Source organism: Schistosoma haematobium, chromosome 5 (genome assembly GCF_000699445.3).
Source record: "Schistosoma haematobium chromosome 5, whole genome shotgun sequence".
Taxonomy (NCBI): domain Eukaryota; kingdom Metazoa; phylum Platyhelminthes; class Trematoda; order Strigeidida; family Schistosomatidae; genus Schistosoma; species Schistosoma haematobium.
The window spans coordinates 19216904-19234882 of record NC_067200.1 but is presented as its reverse complement, the minus strand read 5'-3'; the positions used below and the strand labels follow the sequence as shown (position 1 = coordinate 19234882).

The following is a 17979-nucleotide window of genomic DNA, read 5'->3' as shown; positions in this document are numbered from 1 at the left end:
ATAATACTTAGACTATATATGTAAAAGTTAAACTTCCATACCGAATAGAAAAGCTCAAGCCATTGTTTCATAGATACAGTACAGATAGATTTTGAAAACAATGGAACATAGGCCGTCGACCAACATTCTCCAACCCACTCTGTCTTGGGAATTCCTTTCTAGTTCTATCCAATTTTTATTCATTCTTCTCATATCTGTTTCCAATTCTCGGCCTAATATGCTGTTTGGTCTTTCTCTTTTTCTTTGGTTTTGAGGATTCCGAGCGATGGCTTGCCTTGTGACGTACTTAGGTGTTTTCTTTGATGTGTGTCATATCCACTTTCAGAGCTTCTGTTTGATTTCTTCCTTCGCTGGAATCTGGTTTGTTATCTCTCACAGTAAGTTGTTGTCGGGTTCGAGTAGCAGACTGAATATCCTCTTGGATACATGTACATCTAAGTGATGAGCATAGAATGAGGAGTAAGGCGTGTCATGGATTCTATTGTTAAACACTATCCATCTCTTCTTGTAATGTTTCAGATCGCTTTGTGATAATGTTAATTATATAGCTATGTGGAGCGACCGAGTGGAATCCAACATACTATAGTATCCAGCTATAAATGAAAACGTTTAATCTCAATATGAATTAAAGTTTATGCTTCAAATGAGTTAACTATAAGAAATGAAGATATTGCTGTTACATTTTAATAAATTCAAATATTCTCTGTACCAATTTAGATGGTTTATGTGTTGAGAATGCTAAATCATCCGAACTCACATGTCAAACATCATATTGTTGTAATTTCAATTTGGAAATTGGATTTTCTCGTTTACACGCTAAAGCACCTACTCTTACCCTTATTTCCAACTTCAAAGGATCCCAACTTATCATTGGTTGGTTGTCTTATTTAAAATACTGAAGTGCTATGCAAGCCCATATGAGTCACATTTTGACCTTGTTAATTATTCGCTTGTCAAATGAGCATATCTGTGTGCAGTTTTTATCCTACTCATCATACATCTGTAATTTAGTTTTGGTCTGACAATTATTATCGCTTAACGTTTGGTTGAATAGAGTTGACTTACTTACCTTCTCCACCGAACGTTATTTCGCTTCGCTCTCTAATCTTTGCTTATCTGATCGTTCTTCCGGAGGATCAATGACTGTATGAAACATACGTATTCGAAATCTGCTCTCTTATTTGAATTATTTAATTCTTTTCTACATCAACGCGAGTTAAGTTGATGATTATATACGAAGATTGACGACAATGTAACAATCATTCATACAATCCGAATAGAGTCAGCTCTTGGGCCACTGAAGTAATGAGCTCGTCATCAACAACATTGTAAAATCTAATTTGGGTTAAAATAATGAGCCACCAAAATGTTATTTTGTGACGATTCTCAAGGAAATTTTTGTTTTTTATATACACGTTTACCTGGCTGTTCTATACCTGTTGAATCCCGATAAGAATAATCAGTGGTAATTTTTTGGGATCTATTTGTGGAACAATACTAAACGCAGATTTCTATTGTATACTTATTAAGTAACTAAACTATGCATATTCATATTCCTCTTATTGTAAGCTCTATTTAGACCCATAAACTATTATTATACGTTTTACCACTCTTGACTTATACCCAGTATATTAGTCACTGCCTCCCACATTCACAGCCACATTTGGCTACATCTTGTACAAATGTTATTTTCTATTTAATCGTACGATGTGGTCTGCTTGATTGGTATACAAACCGAGTATGTTTGTAATATAACGATGCATATCGCAGAGGCTGAGACTGGTGTTCTAAAGTTACCTGGCTGTGCTAGGCGGAAAGCAGAGCCAAATAAGACTCCAGGCTGCTCATACGGGTTTACGCGTCATTGATCCGATCGACATGTCACTGCACTCTGATCGGCGGTAACAAGATATAATAATATCATACACAGGAACAAATGCAGATGAAGACAACTAGTGCAGCAATATCGTCTGCATGAGTGGGACTCAACATACACATGTGGATATGCAGGATCCTCAATTAGAGCATGGAGAAGAGCGATCAATTCACACTTGATGTAGACTCGATGACAGAAGTAGTCTGTCATGTACCTCAGAAGCATCATTGATGAACAAGGAGGATCGGATGAGAATGTAAAGGCGCGGATTGACAAATCAAGGACAGCATTCTTACAGTTGAAGAACATATGGAACTCAAAACAATTGTCAACCAATATCAAATTCACAATATTTGATACGAACTTCAAGACAGTTCTGTTGTACGGAGATGAAATTCGGAGAACTACCACAACTATCATCAAAACGGTGCAAATATTTATTAATAGATATTTACAGAAGATACTCAATATCCGTTGACCGAGTACCATAAGCAACAGCCTTTTACGTGAGAGAACAAAACAGAAAATTATCAAAAAAATGTTGGAAGTGGATAGGACATACATTGAGGAAATCATCAAACTGCATAACAAGGAAAGCGATAACATGGAATTGAGATAGGATACGGATCAGTATAAGACCGAAGAACAAACGACATCAAGAAATGAAACCAGATTTGAAAAAGATGAATGGACACTGGAAAGAACTAGAAATGATTGTTCAGAATAGGTTTGGATGGAAAATACTCGTCGGCAGCCTATGCTCCTTGACAACGTCAAGTTTATCGAGGAGGAACGAATGCGAACAGAAACAATGAAGTCTGAGACGATTGATTGACATTTCGGAAATGAAGTATTCTCTGTATAATTCTCAGATTTTGCTAAGAGATTCTGTAATTTAATATTCATGTAAATTCGATTGTTTCCAAGTTGTGTTCTCGTTCATTTTGATACAGCAAGTGGTCATAAACGTTTTATAAACTCTTTTGAATGGGTTATGTGATTAACAGATATTTGAACTTACAACTTTCTTTTTATCAAAATAAGGAAATAGTGAATAGGATACCTTAATAATTTGAACTTACTTACAGGTTGTTGTGTACTACTCCTGAAAATGAATCGATTACCATTCAAATAATTTTGGCGATGTCATTTGGACAACTACCACAACCATCATCAAAACGGTACAAGTATTTAGGTATAGTTTTCTATGCAAGATACTCAACATCCATTGGTCGGATATCATCAGAAACAGCCTTCTGTGAGAGAAAACAAACCAGCTTCTAGCTGAAGAGAAAATTAGGAAAAATCGATGGAAATGGATAGAAAATACATCACGCAAATCATCAAACTGAATCACGAAGCAAACTCTATGTTGGAATCCTGAAAAGAATCTTAAACGTTGAAGGCCAAATAACACAGTACATCGGGAAACAGAAGCAGATTTGAATAGGATATATAACAACTGGAAAGAACTGGAAAGGATTGTCTAAGACTGATTTAGATGGCGAATGATGGTAGGTAGCCTATGCTTGTTAACAAGGCTTAACAAGTTAAAGTAATTAAATAATATATACGCTTGAGGTTTGTAGCTATTGTTGTTCGTACTCTAACCGTTTGTAGAATATACTTTCCCTCATCTGAACCTGAACTACTCCCTCTAGTTGATGGGACCTGGACATATTGTATAATCTGTTTTGTATTTGTTTCATTGATCCTTCATTCCATTCACCGATTTTATGTAATCTCATCATCTCTTTAACCTACATAACATTAACTATTACATGGTTTACCGGATTCAGTAATTATACGTTCATACCTACATACATACCTACCTGTTTATTAGTATAGAATTAATCTATTAACAATACTACATTCAAAGTAATGAATTTAAACAAGTAGTATTTGAAATTTCTTTAAAAAATAGAGAAAGACATTCTGTCAATCATACGATATACACTTGACACTTTTCATGAGAACTATATCACATGAAAGAATAATTCATAATTACAAAATGTAGTCACTTTTTTATATTGTTTTCATATTACATATGACACACGTTTCGTCCCATTTGAGACTCATCAACTGAATGTACCTGCATTTCATAGTTGATATTCACTTTTAGACTCAAACCCAGTAGTGTTTACTTCAAACACACCATCATGTTATCCACTTAGTTTCTACTGAGTTCTGATATCTACATTTCAGCTGACGAATCCCAACTTGCGACAAAACACTCATTCTAGATTTCATTATTAGTCACAATCTATCTTTGCTTAAAATAGCTTGTAACTCAAGACAATATCAAAACAATCTGTACAGGATGTGTATATATAGCAACAAGAGACTAATCAGTTGCGGTCCTAACACATCAATGGGAAGATTTAAGTAAACACAATACCAAATGAATTATAAATATGATCATATGTTGATATTTACATCATTGTTTCTTTACAAGAAACAATTTTTAAGCAAACAAATTGTCAAATACATTTAGTAAACAAACAATGATCTATTATACACACATATGATGTCCCCCTTTCGGTTCTGAACTATATATAAATGACAAACAAGTGAGTACACAGAAGTCATTTCAGAAAAAGAAAGATCTTACTTTTTCTTTTGCTGAAATGAATTCTATATCTTTTCTTACAATTCTAATCATTAATGGATGCATTATGATGAATAAGACTGAAACTAGTGGAAGTAAGTTTACATTGATAATATATTTGTTTAGTGGTTTTCTTCAATATAATATGCTTAAGTACAGTATAGAATCATCAACATAAAGTATTTTTCAGTAGAGTGGTTGTGGAGTTTGTTAAATTTTTCCTTGAGATCATGAATCGTAGGTTAGGCGTTCGCGTGCGAGACTGAAGGCTCTGGGTTCAGATCTCGCGAGCGGGATCGTGGATGCACACTGCTGAGGAGTCACACAATAGGATGAGACGGCCATCCAGTGCTTCCAGGTTTTCAATGGTGGTCTAACATTATTCGCTTCATGATCTCAATAGAGTATTTTAACAAGTTTCCATTTCGTTCTTACTTCTTTGTTAATCTTGATGATTAATATTGAATGATTGTCAATTAGATGTTAGGAATTCAGTCAATCGACATCTGATTAATGTTCATTGTTTTCGATGCATATTGTCAGTGACTAAGATGTCGCTGATTGTATTGATTTTGCAACTTGTACAATGAATTTCCGTAAACGTTTCACAAACGCATAATGATGTGTTAAAAGAAACAAGAAAATAGATAACTTGTTGAAATATGTAGATGGCAGAAACAGGTAGCCCAGACATTCAAGCAGGCCACCTTGGGTGGATAACTGTCTTCACCCAACACGGATCTGACTCCACTGGTCATGGTTTCTTATATCATCACCATCATCATCGTTGGATTTGGGTTAGTGGTCTACAGATGAGGCGTTTGTGCGTGAGATTGAGGGTTCTGAGTTCGAGTATCTTTGGTGTGGGATCATGGATGTGCATCACTGAGAAGTTCCATACTAAGAACGACTGGTCGTCCAATGTTTTCAGGTTTTCAATGATAGTCTAGCTTAGATTGACTTATGAATTCAACTAGAAAGAATATTGTTTTATCTACTTATTTCATATATCAGTCATCTGGGGAATGCTTCATGTTCAGAAATAGGTTTTTTTTAAAATATTAAAATGGTATAATATTCAGACCGTAATGTATGTTCATTCGTTTATCGATTGGGATTAAAGCTAGGAGACTATAATTTATGGACGAACCAGTCAGGTATAAGATAACAGATCTCGGATTTTGGCGCAAAATTCATTCATCCATTTGGATAAATCGAGTTTTGGCATGATAGCTGATATCAGTTCGTGATGAAAACCCTAAATCTAATTCCTAATCTTAACCATCAACTATTATTCATAATTCTAATTCCTCAAACTGGATCATTTAACCGTGGTATGTAGGCGGACATTCTCAAAGTCACTTTAGCGTCGCTCAAAGATCGTCTCAAATTATGGTTTCATCATTGAAACCTATGTTGAATAATGGCACTATGGTGTCTAATAAAGTTATCTGATCAGATGTACACGACTGTTTATAACGGATTCATTAGGGTTTACAAATGTCACTTCCTAATTATTCAACATATGTTACTCAACTATATCCATTTGAGCTTCTAATAATAATATTATTATTACTACTACTACTACTACTACTACTACTACTACTACTACTACTACTACTACTACGACTACTACTACTTCGACTATTACTACTACTAATACTACTACTACTACTACTACTACTACGACTACGACTACGACTACGACTACTTCGACTACTACTACTACTACGACTACTACGACTACTACTACTTCGACTACTACTACTACTACTACGTCGACTACTACTACTACTAACTAGTTACTATGTGATTTATTCGCCAATCGAAATACGACTTATACAAACTTGATACTCTACCAAATCAATGTTTATATTGACCAGTATGAATATCTCCTACTTTAAAACTTTCAGCCGTACGTAAACCGGTAATACAGACCACTGAGTAAGTGTAAAACATTTTAACTGCATAATCATTATGTTAATCTTGATAATTGACTAGTTGAAGTCATTGTCTAATAAAATGAATTGTGATTTACATTATTGATTTTACTGTATTTGAGATATATTGGTCTATTTACATTTTATTGGTTGTGATGTACAAATATCCTTTAACTAGTTCGAGATGTCATTGTGTTACTCTTTTTTATCAAAGTAACCAAATCAGTCATCTATGATTTATACTTAAAATCTTTCCAAGTTTAGATGTAGATAAGCGATTGTTGATCATAAATCATGGTGATCTAGCTTCGATTGACTCATGATCTTAACCATTGAAATTACTATAATATCAACAAAAACCCTTCTGATATGAATTAACATATGCTCACTGGTGACTGGCTTCAAAAGACACTGCTGGAGTTCTAGTGAGAAACAGCGACCAACCAGATCTGCTGTGAGATATCAGCTCACTGAAGACAATTGTGTGCGGTGGCGCGATTTCGTGGACTGATTGAAGATAAGCATTAGCACCGTTGGATTCCGGCTCAGTCGGTCAATGGTCAAGCGCTCACGCGCGAAACTAACGGATCTTGAGTCCGAATCTGGATGGGGGAAGGGTCGTGGATGCGCACTGCTGAGGAGTTCCATACTAGGATGAAACGGTCATCCAGTGCTTCAAGGTTTTTAATGGTGGTCTACCTTCAGTTGACTCATGATATGAAATAATGTTTATATTGATTCAACACATATCAAATGTTAACTATCCATTAATGCTTTCAACAGTTATTGAAATGGGGATTTTCTTTGATCGATGTATATATGTGCCTGGTCCCACGTTGCAGCTGACTGACTGAATAACTGAACGACACAGTTTGCCACGACGCGCAATGCTGACTAGTGTTGGAAGAAAGTTAGGAGCAACCAAATCAAAAAGGTGGTATCAGTTTTTAAAGTCACTAATTTATAGTCTTAGCCATGTTGATAGATGAAGATTACTTAGTTGTGGTTCGCGATACTATCGTAACCAGTTGTTGGAGACTTTGTGTGACATGGCTCACAATCGATCGCAATGGTGTAAGTGTATACACTCATTGTCTTCCCTTAAACTATGAGATTAAAATCGCTCCATATCTTTCTTTCTACGAACTGATTCTTTCTTACTGTATCATATTTTTATATGCAATCTATCTTCTATACATTACCACCAGTGAATGAACTACTTTTATGAATTTGGTGTTCATCTTGTTGAGCTAGATGATTTAACTATGTAGCGTTCTACCTTTATTTTGAATGACATCGCCAAAATTATTTGAATGGTAATCGATTCATTTTCAGGAGTAGTACACAACAACCTGTAAGTAAGTTCAAATTATTAAGGTATCCTATTCACTATTTCCTTATTTTGATAAAAAGAAAGTTGTAAGTTCAAATATCTGTTAATCACATAACCCATTCAAAAGAGTTTATAAAACGTTTATGACCACTTGCTGTATCAAAATGAACGAGAACACAACTTGGAAACAATCGCATTTACATGAATATTAAATTACAGAATCTCTTAGCAAAATCTGAGAATTATACAGAGAATACTTCATTTCCGAAATGTCAATCAATCGTCTCAGACTTCATTGTTTCTGTTCGCATTCGTTCCTCCTCGATAAACTTGACGTTGTCAAGGAGCATAGGCTGCCGACGAGTATTTTCCATCCAAACCTATTCTGAACAATCCTTTCTAGTTCTTTCCAGTGTCCATTCATCTTTTTCAAATCTGGTTTCATTTCTTGATGTCGTTTGTTCTTCGGTCTTATACTGATCCGTATCCTATCTCAATTCCATGTTATCGCTTTCCTTGTTATGCAGTTTGATGATTTCCTCAATGTATGTCCTATCCACTTCCAACATTTTTTTGATAATTTTCTGTTTTGCTCTCTCACGTAAAAGGCTGTTGCTTATGGTACTCGGTCAACGGATATTGAGTATCTTCTGTAAATATCTATTAATAAATATTTGCACCGTTTTGATGATAGTTGTGGTAGTTCTCCGAATTTCATCTCCGTACAACAGAACTGTCTTGAAGTTCGTATCAAATATTGTGAATTTGATATTGGTTGACAATTGTTTTGAGTTCCATATGTTCTTCAACTGTAAGAATGCTGTCCTTGATTTGTCAATCCGCGCCTTTACATTCTCATCCGATCCTCCTTGTTCATCAATGATGCTTCTGAGGTACGTGACAGACTACTTCTGTCATCGAGTCTACATCAAGTGTGAGTGAGTTTATGTTCTCTATGTTGTATTTGAGAACCCTGCTTTTTCCTTTTGTGTATTTCGAGGCCCTCTGAAGCAGATTCTGCTGTTCCGCTGATTGTCTTTATCTGAATTTGTTGGTGGGTATGGGATAGAAGGTCCAGGTCATCTACGAATTCAGTGACGTATAGTGACCATAATCTTTCAATCTTTCTCAGGTTACTAGGACAAGTTATCATCACTTTGGATTTTGTGTGTATAGTTGGGAATGAATAGCAACATTAAAAACAGATTTCGTAATTTCCATAAGAATATCCATTTTGCCATCACATCACTCTTAGTGTGTTTGATCCTTCTTCCATTTTATATTCAGAGCATAGTGATCGGATTCTGACTCAGAAATATTACTTAGTTAATTTTATGTTGGACAGGAGTTGCGGATGCTAATAACTGTAGAACATAATGAAGAGCCTTTGTATCAGTAAGGTTCAACATTCACAAGGAAAAACAACATGCTCAAATACAACATGAAGTCTCACCACACAATTACACTTGATGAAGAAGCTCTCAAAGAGGTGGAATCTTGCACGTAACTGGACAGCATTATCGATGAACAAGAAGGATCTGATGCAGACGTTAAGGCTAAAACTGGCAAAGCAAGGATGACATCCCTACTATTGAAGTATATCCAAACTCAAAGCAACCAACAACTAATATCAAAGTCACAACAATTATATTGTACGAAGTTGAAACTTGGAAAAATACTACAAGCATCATCGAAAAAGTACAGGCTTTTATAAACAAATGTCTACGATTGATGCTGAATGCTCGTTGACTGTATACAATCAGCAACGACCTACTGTGAGAGAGAACAAATTCATTTCCGGATAAAGGGGAAATTTGGTAAAGACGTGAAAGGTCGATAGGCCATACATTACGGACGTCATCAAACTGAATCACGAGTTAAACGCTAAAATGTTGGAACGAAACGGAAAAGATCATGAACATGTAACACACTGTATCGAAAGTTGCAAACAGATATCAATAGAATGAATAGCAGCTTGCAAGAACTAGAAAGGTGAACAGAGATTAAGTTTGCCTGGAGAATTCTGGTGGAGGACCTATGCACCTTGACGAGGTGTAACAGTCGTAAGTATGTAGCTTTGTAAGCGTAATGACGAAGTCGTCGGAAACGTCCTTTTTCTCATTTGTTTTTACAAAATAAAATAGAGAGAACAGTTAGTATATTACTGGAATGAAGATGTAATTGAATAGTAGACTATCAAATTATAATTGCTTTTCTTTTTTGAAATCAGTTACAGATAATCTAAAGAATATATTAATAAATTATACGTAAGTGGAAGTTGTTATATTCTTAACGTATACACAATTACCACGAATATGATTGCCGAATTTAGATACATGAACTTAAACGACGAACAAATGACGCTCACACTTGAACAAACAGCTTGGAGTTTCAATCGGTTACTTACCCTGCCTGTTAATTCCAGAATACCAATCTTAACCTCTGTGATAAGAATCATGTATTTTAAACATACTGAGTTTATATACAAACCGAATAGATTGAATCGTACCATAAAATAGAAAATAATATTTGTACAAGATTTAGCCAAAAATGGTTGTGAATGTGAGACTGCAATTAATTGACTTGGCATAACTGAAGAAAGGTTAATCGTATGATAACATTCCACTGGTGAAAAGAGAGCTTATAATAAGAGGAACATGAATATGAATAGTTTAGCTAGTTAACAATTAAAAAGTAAAAATATATGTGTCGTAATAATCTATTAATAGATCCCAACCCAAATACCATGGTACGGCCGAGAGTGGTGAGATTCAACTCTCCCTCTCGAAATTTTCTCACATTGTTATGTGCATACAAACACTGCCGGGGAAGTCCCACTCACTGTCTTCTCGTAGCGGGGGTGTCGTTTAGGAAATTAAAAGGAAGAAGAGCGAATGTCCGGCGCTTTAGCCGGGTTGGTAGTTATGGAGGATCCACATAGGGGAGTTCGAAAATTCTGATTTCAAACTAATGTTGCACATGAGCTCCATGATTCTGAAGAAACAAATGGCGTACGAAGCACTTATTAGTCAATAGCTACCATGGGACTGCATCTCCTGACGTTGCTACAGTGACTTATGGATCAGCCTTTAGGTTAAAGGCTCCAGGTGTGGCCGCCTACGAAAACCATATGCTTCGGTCTGGGCACCCGCGTGGTATAATTAAATCTTCTTAGATTTTAATTTTCAACCATCGGTTATGATGAGCATTTCAGAGAGAACCTATGATTAGAGAGAATCAGCCAGATGGACCGAGTGACAGTAATACATCGCCAGTAGAGCAAATGCAAAAATAGCAATCATTTAATGAGAATTATATAATCCAAATGTATGACGCAATCAAAAGTTTAAAGAGTTGTTATTCCGAATGTTGATGGAGTCAGAGTGTCATACGTAGTAAATACATTTATCCAGGGGCTTTTGTTTTCCTGTTTGTATGACATTTTACTGAGTCTGTAATACGAATCATCATTGATATCTAAAGCTGTATTGATCACCAATTGAACCGAATGATCTTGATTAAAACTCGATGTGGTTAAGCAAATGGTTACTATTGAAATGTTGTGTCAAATGTCTTAATTAATATCTCTGTAAACCAACTAGTTATAGATTGATTTCTAAAAGCAGTGATGATTAGGAAGTAGTCAGTCATAATACTTTTATTCTTCATTTGGATTTACTTACTTACTTACTTACGCCTGTTACTCCTCGCGGACGAGTATGTGCTACTCAATAGCATTTTCCATCCAATTCTCTTAAACAATATTTTCCAACGCTTTGTTGTTGCTAATCTTCCTTCAATGTCTGCTACCAGTTCTCGACGGACTGTGTTACTTAGTCTTATTTCTCTCCGTTTCCCTTCGAGATTTCAAGTTAGCACATGCTTCATGATGTAGTTTGATGGTTTCCTCAGTGTATATCCCATCCACCATCTACTTGTATATCAGGGGTAATTCCTGAATACAATGTTGTACTGAACGAGAACACATGTTGGGATAATCTAATGTATTTGATCACAACATTACCGAATCTCTTAGTATATTCTGAGAATCATGTAGTTGATATTTCATTTAAAAAATGTCAGTCAGTTACCTTAGACTTCATTGTTCTCTCGACTCCACATCAATCATTCTCTGTTCTTATTCTCTTTACTTCGATCGTCTTAACCATCTTCTGACACTAGTTATTTCACCTTCGAGATACTTGGAAAAGGTTTTTTATGGATATTATAGTAATTTTAATAGTTAACATCATGAGTCAGTTGAAGCTAGACCACCATGGAAAACCTAGAAGCACTGAACTTCCGTGACAAGTGGAGTTCAACCAAATCTGTTGTGAGATAACATATCACTGAAGAAAACTATGGTTGTTTCGCTCTATTTTGTGGATTATTTGAAGTTAAACATTAAAACCATTAGATGACGGCCAGATCCGTGGTCATAGGTAAATATTCGCGTGTGGTACCGATATATATACTAGGTTCGAGTCTCGCGAGACGAGATCTTAGGTGCGCACTATTGAAGAGTCCTATAATAGGATGAAACGGCCATTCATTACTCTTAGATTTTCCATGCTGTTCTAGATTCAATCGATTCATGACCGAAACTATTAAAATTACAAAGTTAATCCTTTATTTTTAAAGTTATAGTGAAATAAAATATTGTTACGAATTTTTGTTAACTCAAATCATACAGTAATAAAGGACCGGGATGGGAGTAAGCTATTCAGATCACTTGTGTTGTCTTATCCATAATTTGATGATCCTCAATGATTATCATAAATGAGTTAGAGCATGAATGATACTGATTAATAATGAGTAGTATAGTTTAAAATGAAGAAATAATAAAAATGAATACTTCATAAATTTGATTGATTGTAGATCAATCGATGAAACTTATCGTCAAATGAGTGGTTCCACTGACTATCAAGTTTCTCAATAACTGTTGAATGATAATTTCTTTACTCTATAACATACCAAAACTAACTTGTATTACAGTACTTTCAAGACGATGATATTGCAGTATGAGTAAACAGATATATAACTTAATACATGTCTAGTCTTATGTTGAGTTATAAACAAGGATCAGTATGGAGCTGTACACAAACGAAGAATCAAACACTGGACGTACTTGACATGCATCATGTCAGGATATCGACAATTGATTTCATGTATTCAATCATTCGCAATAGACGAAGTATATCATAAACCATTTTGTTTTTTTTTTCACTCATATTACAGTTTACTCAGGTTTATATTCCGGTAGGTGATAATATAGAAAACAGTGTAATACAATGTTTTCGTTTTATAAATTATAAACGTGTTGATTTTGTGTATGACCAGTGGACTTCAACCGGGTCTGTTTTGAGATAATAAATTACTGGTGAATAAAGTAGATGGTGATACAATTTCATAGATTCGTTGACGTGAGATATTAACACCGTTGAGTGCTGTCTTAGCGCTCAAGATCTTAATTTTTTGCACGCGAGTCAGATATGTCCCAGTTCCGAATCATGCGAGTATGATTGTGGATTCGCATTGTTGAGGAGTTTCAAATTCGGCGAAACGGCTGTTTGGTGCTTCCAGGTTTACCGTGGTGGGGAGATTGCTTCAATATTCACACTGTCAACGTGCAAAAACATTAAAGCTTACCATTAAATGAAGTGAAATCCAAATCAGTATACTTAAATGAATGACTAATTAGACTGTGAAGAAGATTGATAAATACAATTCAAACTACTATTTAGAGAATTTGATTGAATCAAAGAAAGTGTACAGTCTGAATGTGTACATATTAAACTTCTCTATCTACTGATGATTTCCGTGATGTATATTCTATTCGCTTACCGACATCCTCTCCAACTAGTTGTTTTGTTCTCTCCCACAGCGACTGCTTGCTATTCGTAGAGTTTTGTTTTTCGAGCTGAAAGATTTAGTCGTGACTATTTCATCGTGATTCTGATCTCCATTATCAGTACAAACTTGAGGCAGAAGTAGAGTGTTCGAATTACTCCACATATGGCTCAAAGCTTGTCCTGTTGAACTTGATCTTGCTTAGTCACTGTTGACCTTAACCCACCCATTGTTGACTTCATTATTTTGAATGTATCTACAAATCTTTGCCACCATCTCAATGACTGTTTGTTATTTAAATAAATGAAGCACCATCTAGTCTATACTGTGGTTCTATATTCTATATCCTGAATCCTCGATTCAATATAACATGACTAATCTATAAGCAAAGTTTAATAGTAACTAGCAGTGGAATCCAGAACACGTGTTTTGTCCTATTCGAAACTGGTCAGTTCTATATGCCTGCATCTCAGATCTGATGCTCGGAAGATGGGAAGATGCAAGTAAACAACAGCAACATGACTAATCCTATTATCTTATGGAAGTATTGGCGTAGTAAACTGGGAAGAGAGGGGGTGAGAGGATGGGAAGTAACGTTTAGTAATTGATTACTTGATGATATATATATATATATATATTTATTACGATGTATATAATTTAGCAACCCATAAGATTACATTATTGCATATATATAAAATACTTTTTACCAACTAAACCTTTAGACCAGCTCGTACCATTATGTGAGTAACTGAATTAAAATTTATTTACTTGATATTATTATACATTTAATATTTTAATAGGAATTGAATAAAAATAGTACAAGTGGAATCTCAGACGCTTGTTTCGTCCTTTTTAGGGCTCGTCAGCTGAATTTGATGTTCAGTCTAAGACTCAATATCAAACGCCATCGTGTTATTCACTTAACCACTGACAAATGATAGCCACTTGTTTGTGAAATATGGTGATGTCTAAATTCACTTGATATAGTTTGTTTAAATGTTCCCATTGATGTTCAGGTTTGCAATAGATCCGTCTTTTGTTGACATATGTGCATGGTGTGTCTTAATGCACAAGCATTATATGCAAAGATGGATAATGACTAGCAGTGGAATTCAGAACGCGCATTTTGTCCTATTTGGGAGTTATCAGCTGGATGTACCTTTAGTATGAGCATATGTCAATAAGAGATTGATCAATTGCATCAATGTGAAGATTCAAACAAACAATAACAAGTGAATTTGTAGATAGTCATGGTTGAAATGTATCATTCATACGTGTTGCTACTCAAATGAACAGTTTTCCAAACTTATCGCTGTATATATTCCTTCAATCTGTTATTGGATTATGATGATGTAAACTAAATAGAAGTCAATAATTTTAGTGATGAGATGAGTTCTAGCAATCATATTATCAATAGTTTATTTCGAGATTTAATTTATTGGACCCTAGTGTCTGACTCCTTTTGAATCATTTGATTATGATCATTGATTTATACATGTCACCAATCCTCGTATATAATCCTCACGTCAGTATATAATGGAATGATGCGTTGAATAAGTATATTTTGTGCATTCATACATTCAGAACTTATCGTTAAATTGAAATAGCGAGATCACATTCTTTTCACAAAAGATTCTATTACAATCAATTGAGCCCATCAAACGAAAATAAGTAAAAGTCAAGATCCCAGTGTTTCATGGGATAGCCATATCAAAACTAGTTTAAGTTATATCAGAATGGTTTTTCTTGTGTATATTATAGTAATTTGAATAGTTGAGATCATGAGTCATTTGAAGCTGGATCATCATGGAATACCTGGAAAAACTTGACGGTCTTCTGATCCTTCCGCTGAACTCCTCGGTAGTGCTCATCTAAGATCTCACATTTCGCCGAGATTCGACAATATACCTTTTCCATTGATTATTACTTATTTAATATTTCATATATTGTATTACATCATCAACACTAAGGAATTATAAAACATCAATTACATGATTACATTTTCATTCATTTCATCCGGTGTATTACGTAATCATTGATAGTGGAATGAATAATCGAACGATGAATGAATGGAGGGAATAAACTAGAAAATAAAAGTGTTATCATGAAATCATTCTATTATTGAATAATATGTACGAATGTCTTATTGTCTATTGTATAACAATATAGATATATACAAATACTACTGTATAATACTTTCTTTTCCATTGAATGGATGGTCATCATTGTCGAATGACAGAAGAATCTGTAGAATGAACACCTAATTCCAGGACGTAGTAATTTGTTTTGTGTGATGTGTGTGTTCATGTGAATGTATTCCTCATCGAAATAATGACCCTGAATATGTTAACCAATCAAAATGAAGGGGTAATTATAAATTACACTGGTATAATCTATGGAAGTGGTTGTGTTTTATTCTCTATTGTTCTTGCTGTCTTGCATGAAAAATATCAAGTATCTTACAGTCACATTATCATTCTATCATACTACAGACATGTCAAGTGTAGCCTAGTCAGTCATGATGAAAGAAAAAAGAGCTACAACATACACTAACATGACTTGAAAACGTCGAATTTATCTCAAGCCTCAATAATGAATATACGATTTTCTTTTTAGGACCTGGGCTTCGGGTTAGAAACTGATGTATATCAATTGATTATCATGGAATTAATATCATGAATTTATGTTTAAATTTCTTTTACCTAATTGCTCATTCGTATAATGTTGAATTGTATTTCGAACATTAAGTACATTATGCATAAATATGTATTACATTATAGTCCAGTTCACCATCTTATTCTTAGATAAGATTAAATAGAGAATGGAAAAAGAAAGGAGGATTTCGTTCTGTAAAAAGCTGTGATTGAATTTAAGGAAGATTTGAACATCTCATTGTCTTAATCATCAGTGACAAGCTTCTTTCAAGGTAAGAATGATAAGTAAAACTAAATAGGATCATAAGTATTCATGTACTGGACGATTGTTAATATGATAGGTGCTGTTATAAATCATGTGATGAGGAGTCATTTGAAGTAGATATTTATCAATTTGCTGAATGAAAATAAAAAACCCCAAGACTATGATCATGATCAGATCAGTATATCTGGTTATCGAGTATAAATCCATCCAGCTCATATATGTCTAGATGAAATGGAATGGATTGATGTGTACATTTCAATTGAATGATTGTAAGTCTGACGTTGATTGAACGTGTCGAATTGTCTGATCATTTGTCTTTGAGGATTCTTCTCACAAACACGTTGGCAATCTTTTTGCAGGTTACGAAACTACTTCATAGTAATCCAATTAGAATTGTGAAAGTATAGTTTCATATTACTTAGGAGTCGAGTGTGTGGAATGAATTCAATGAATCAGTTATATTAGAAAAATTCTTGCTATTAATGAAGCTGTAGTGAACAAGAACACACGTAGGGGACAATCGATTGTATTTGAAAACAAAATTACAGAACCTCTTAGTATAATCTGAGAACTATACAATGAGCACTTCATTTGCAATGTTTGAGTCACCTAACTCAGACTTCATTGTTCGTTCACTTTCACACCAATTGTTCCCTGTTCTCATTTTTTTCTTCTTTGATCTTTTCAACATTCTGCCGCCAGACATTTCACTGTCTATTGATGATACATACTAATTATATCTGTCGACATTAGTAGCAGAACCACACAACTAATCACTGAAATTTGAATGAAGGTTGTTGTAAAACGCATTGAGTAAAGATTGAAACAATACCTACTGCAATTTTTATGAGAAATGTTGCGTGACAATTTAGTAATGGGATGATGAAATTATCGATCAGGCTATTGATTTATTAGGCTGCGATGAGTTGATTCGTCGAACGTATGTAGAGCGGAAAGTTATTCGCATTGACGTAGTTTATTGCGTTAGCTTCGTCATCTGGCTCTTCATTTAAGTGGCCATTTGTCTGACTCCTATTAGATGGAATAAATCGTTGCTGTCGAAAGATATATCTCGTCCACCCTCGTATTTAATCATGGACCTGTGTATAACGGAATTCAATAAGTCAAATACAAGAACAGAATACGAATATCAATCGTTGATCCAGACAGACAATCAGAAGAACGAAGCGAGAAAGCGAAGCTAAACGAAATGACGTGCATTGGAAAAGCTGAGTGACTCAATGCCTATAGTTAGACGAAATTAATTTACAGACACGTGACGAATAGGGTGAGCAGTTAACTGACATACGGTCACACAAAAACAGGACTTGATTTGGCACCAGCTCTTATAACAAACTAAAGTAAATATACAGTAACCATTGTAAAATGTTTGAAACATTCTAAACTTAAATAGTTTTCTTTGAAATTGATTAAGTATTCTACTCCAGACGTT

At 34.7% G+C, this 17979-nt stretch overlaps 1 protein-coding gene across 1 annotated transcript; it reads left to right on the top strand.

The window, feature by feature from the left end:
- Positions 1-4465: 4465 nt before the first annotated feature.
- Positions 4466-15744, top strand: MS3_00000731 (uncharacterized protein). Its single transcript, XM_051208388.1, has 8 exons — positions 4466-4579; positions 6398-6428; positions 7760-7782; positions 9988-10024; positions 12451-12471; positions 12996-13016; positions 14330-14347; positions 15650-15744. Exons 1-8 carry the CDS (start codon positions 4504-4506, stop codon positions 15687-15689), a joined length of 267 nt encoding a protein of 88 aa, XP_051065108.1. The 5' UTR covers positions 4466-4503; the 3' UTR covers positions 15690-15744.
- The last annotated feature ends 2235 nt before the right edge of the window (positions 15745-17979 follow it).

What these genes read in the sequence shown, in the direction of transcription:
- MS3_00000731 (XM_051208388.1), top strand. Translation starts at nt 4,504, where the DNA reads ATGAATTCTATATCTTTTCTTACAATTCTAATCATTAATGGATGCATT. An exon ending in TAAGACTGAAACTAGTGGAA is followed by an intron (nt 4,580 to 6,397) that starts GTAAGTTTACAT and finishes TAAAACTTTCAG; the next exon opens with CCGTACGTAAACCGGTAATA. An exon ending in AATATATTAATAAATTATAC is followed by an intron (nt 10,025 to 12,450) that starts GTAAGTGGAAGT and finishes CAAATCATACAG; the next exon opens with TAATAAAGGACCGGGATGGG.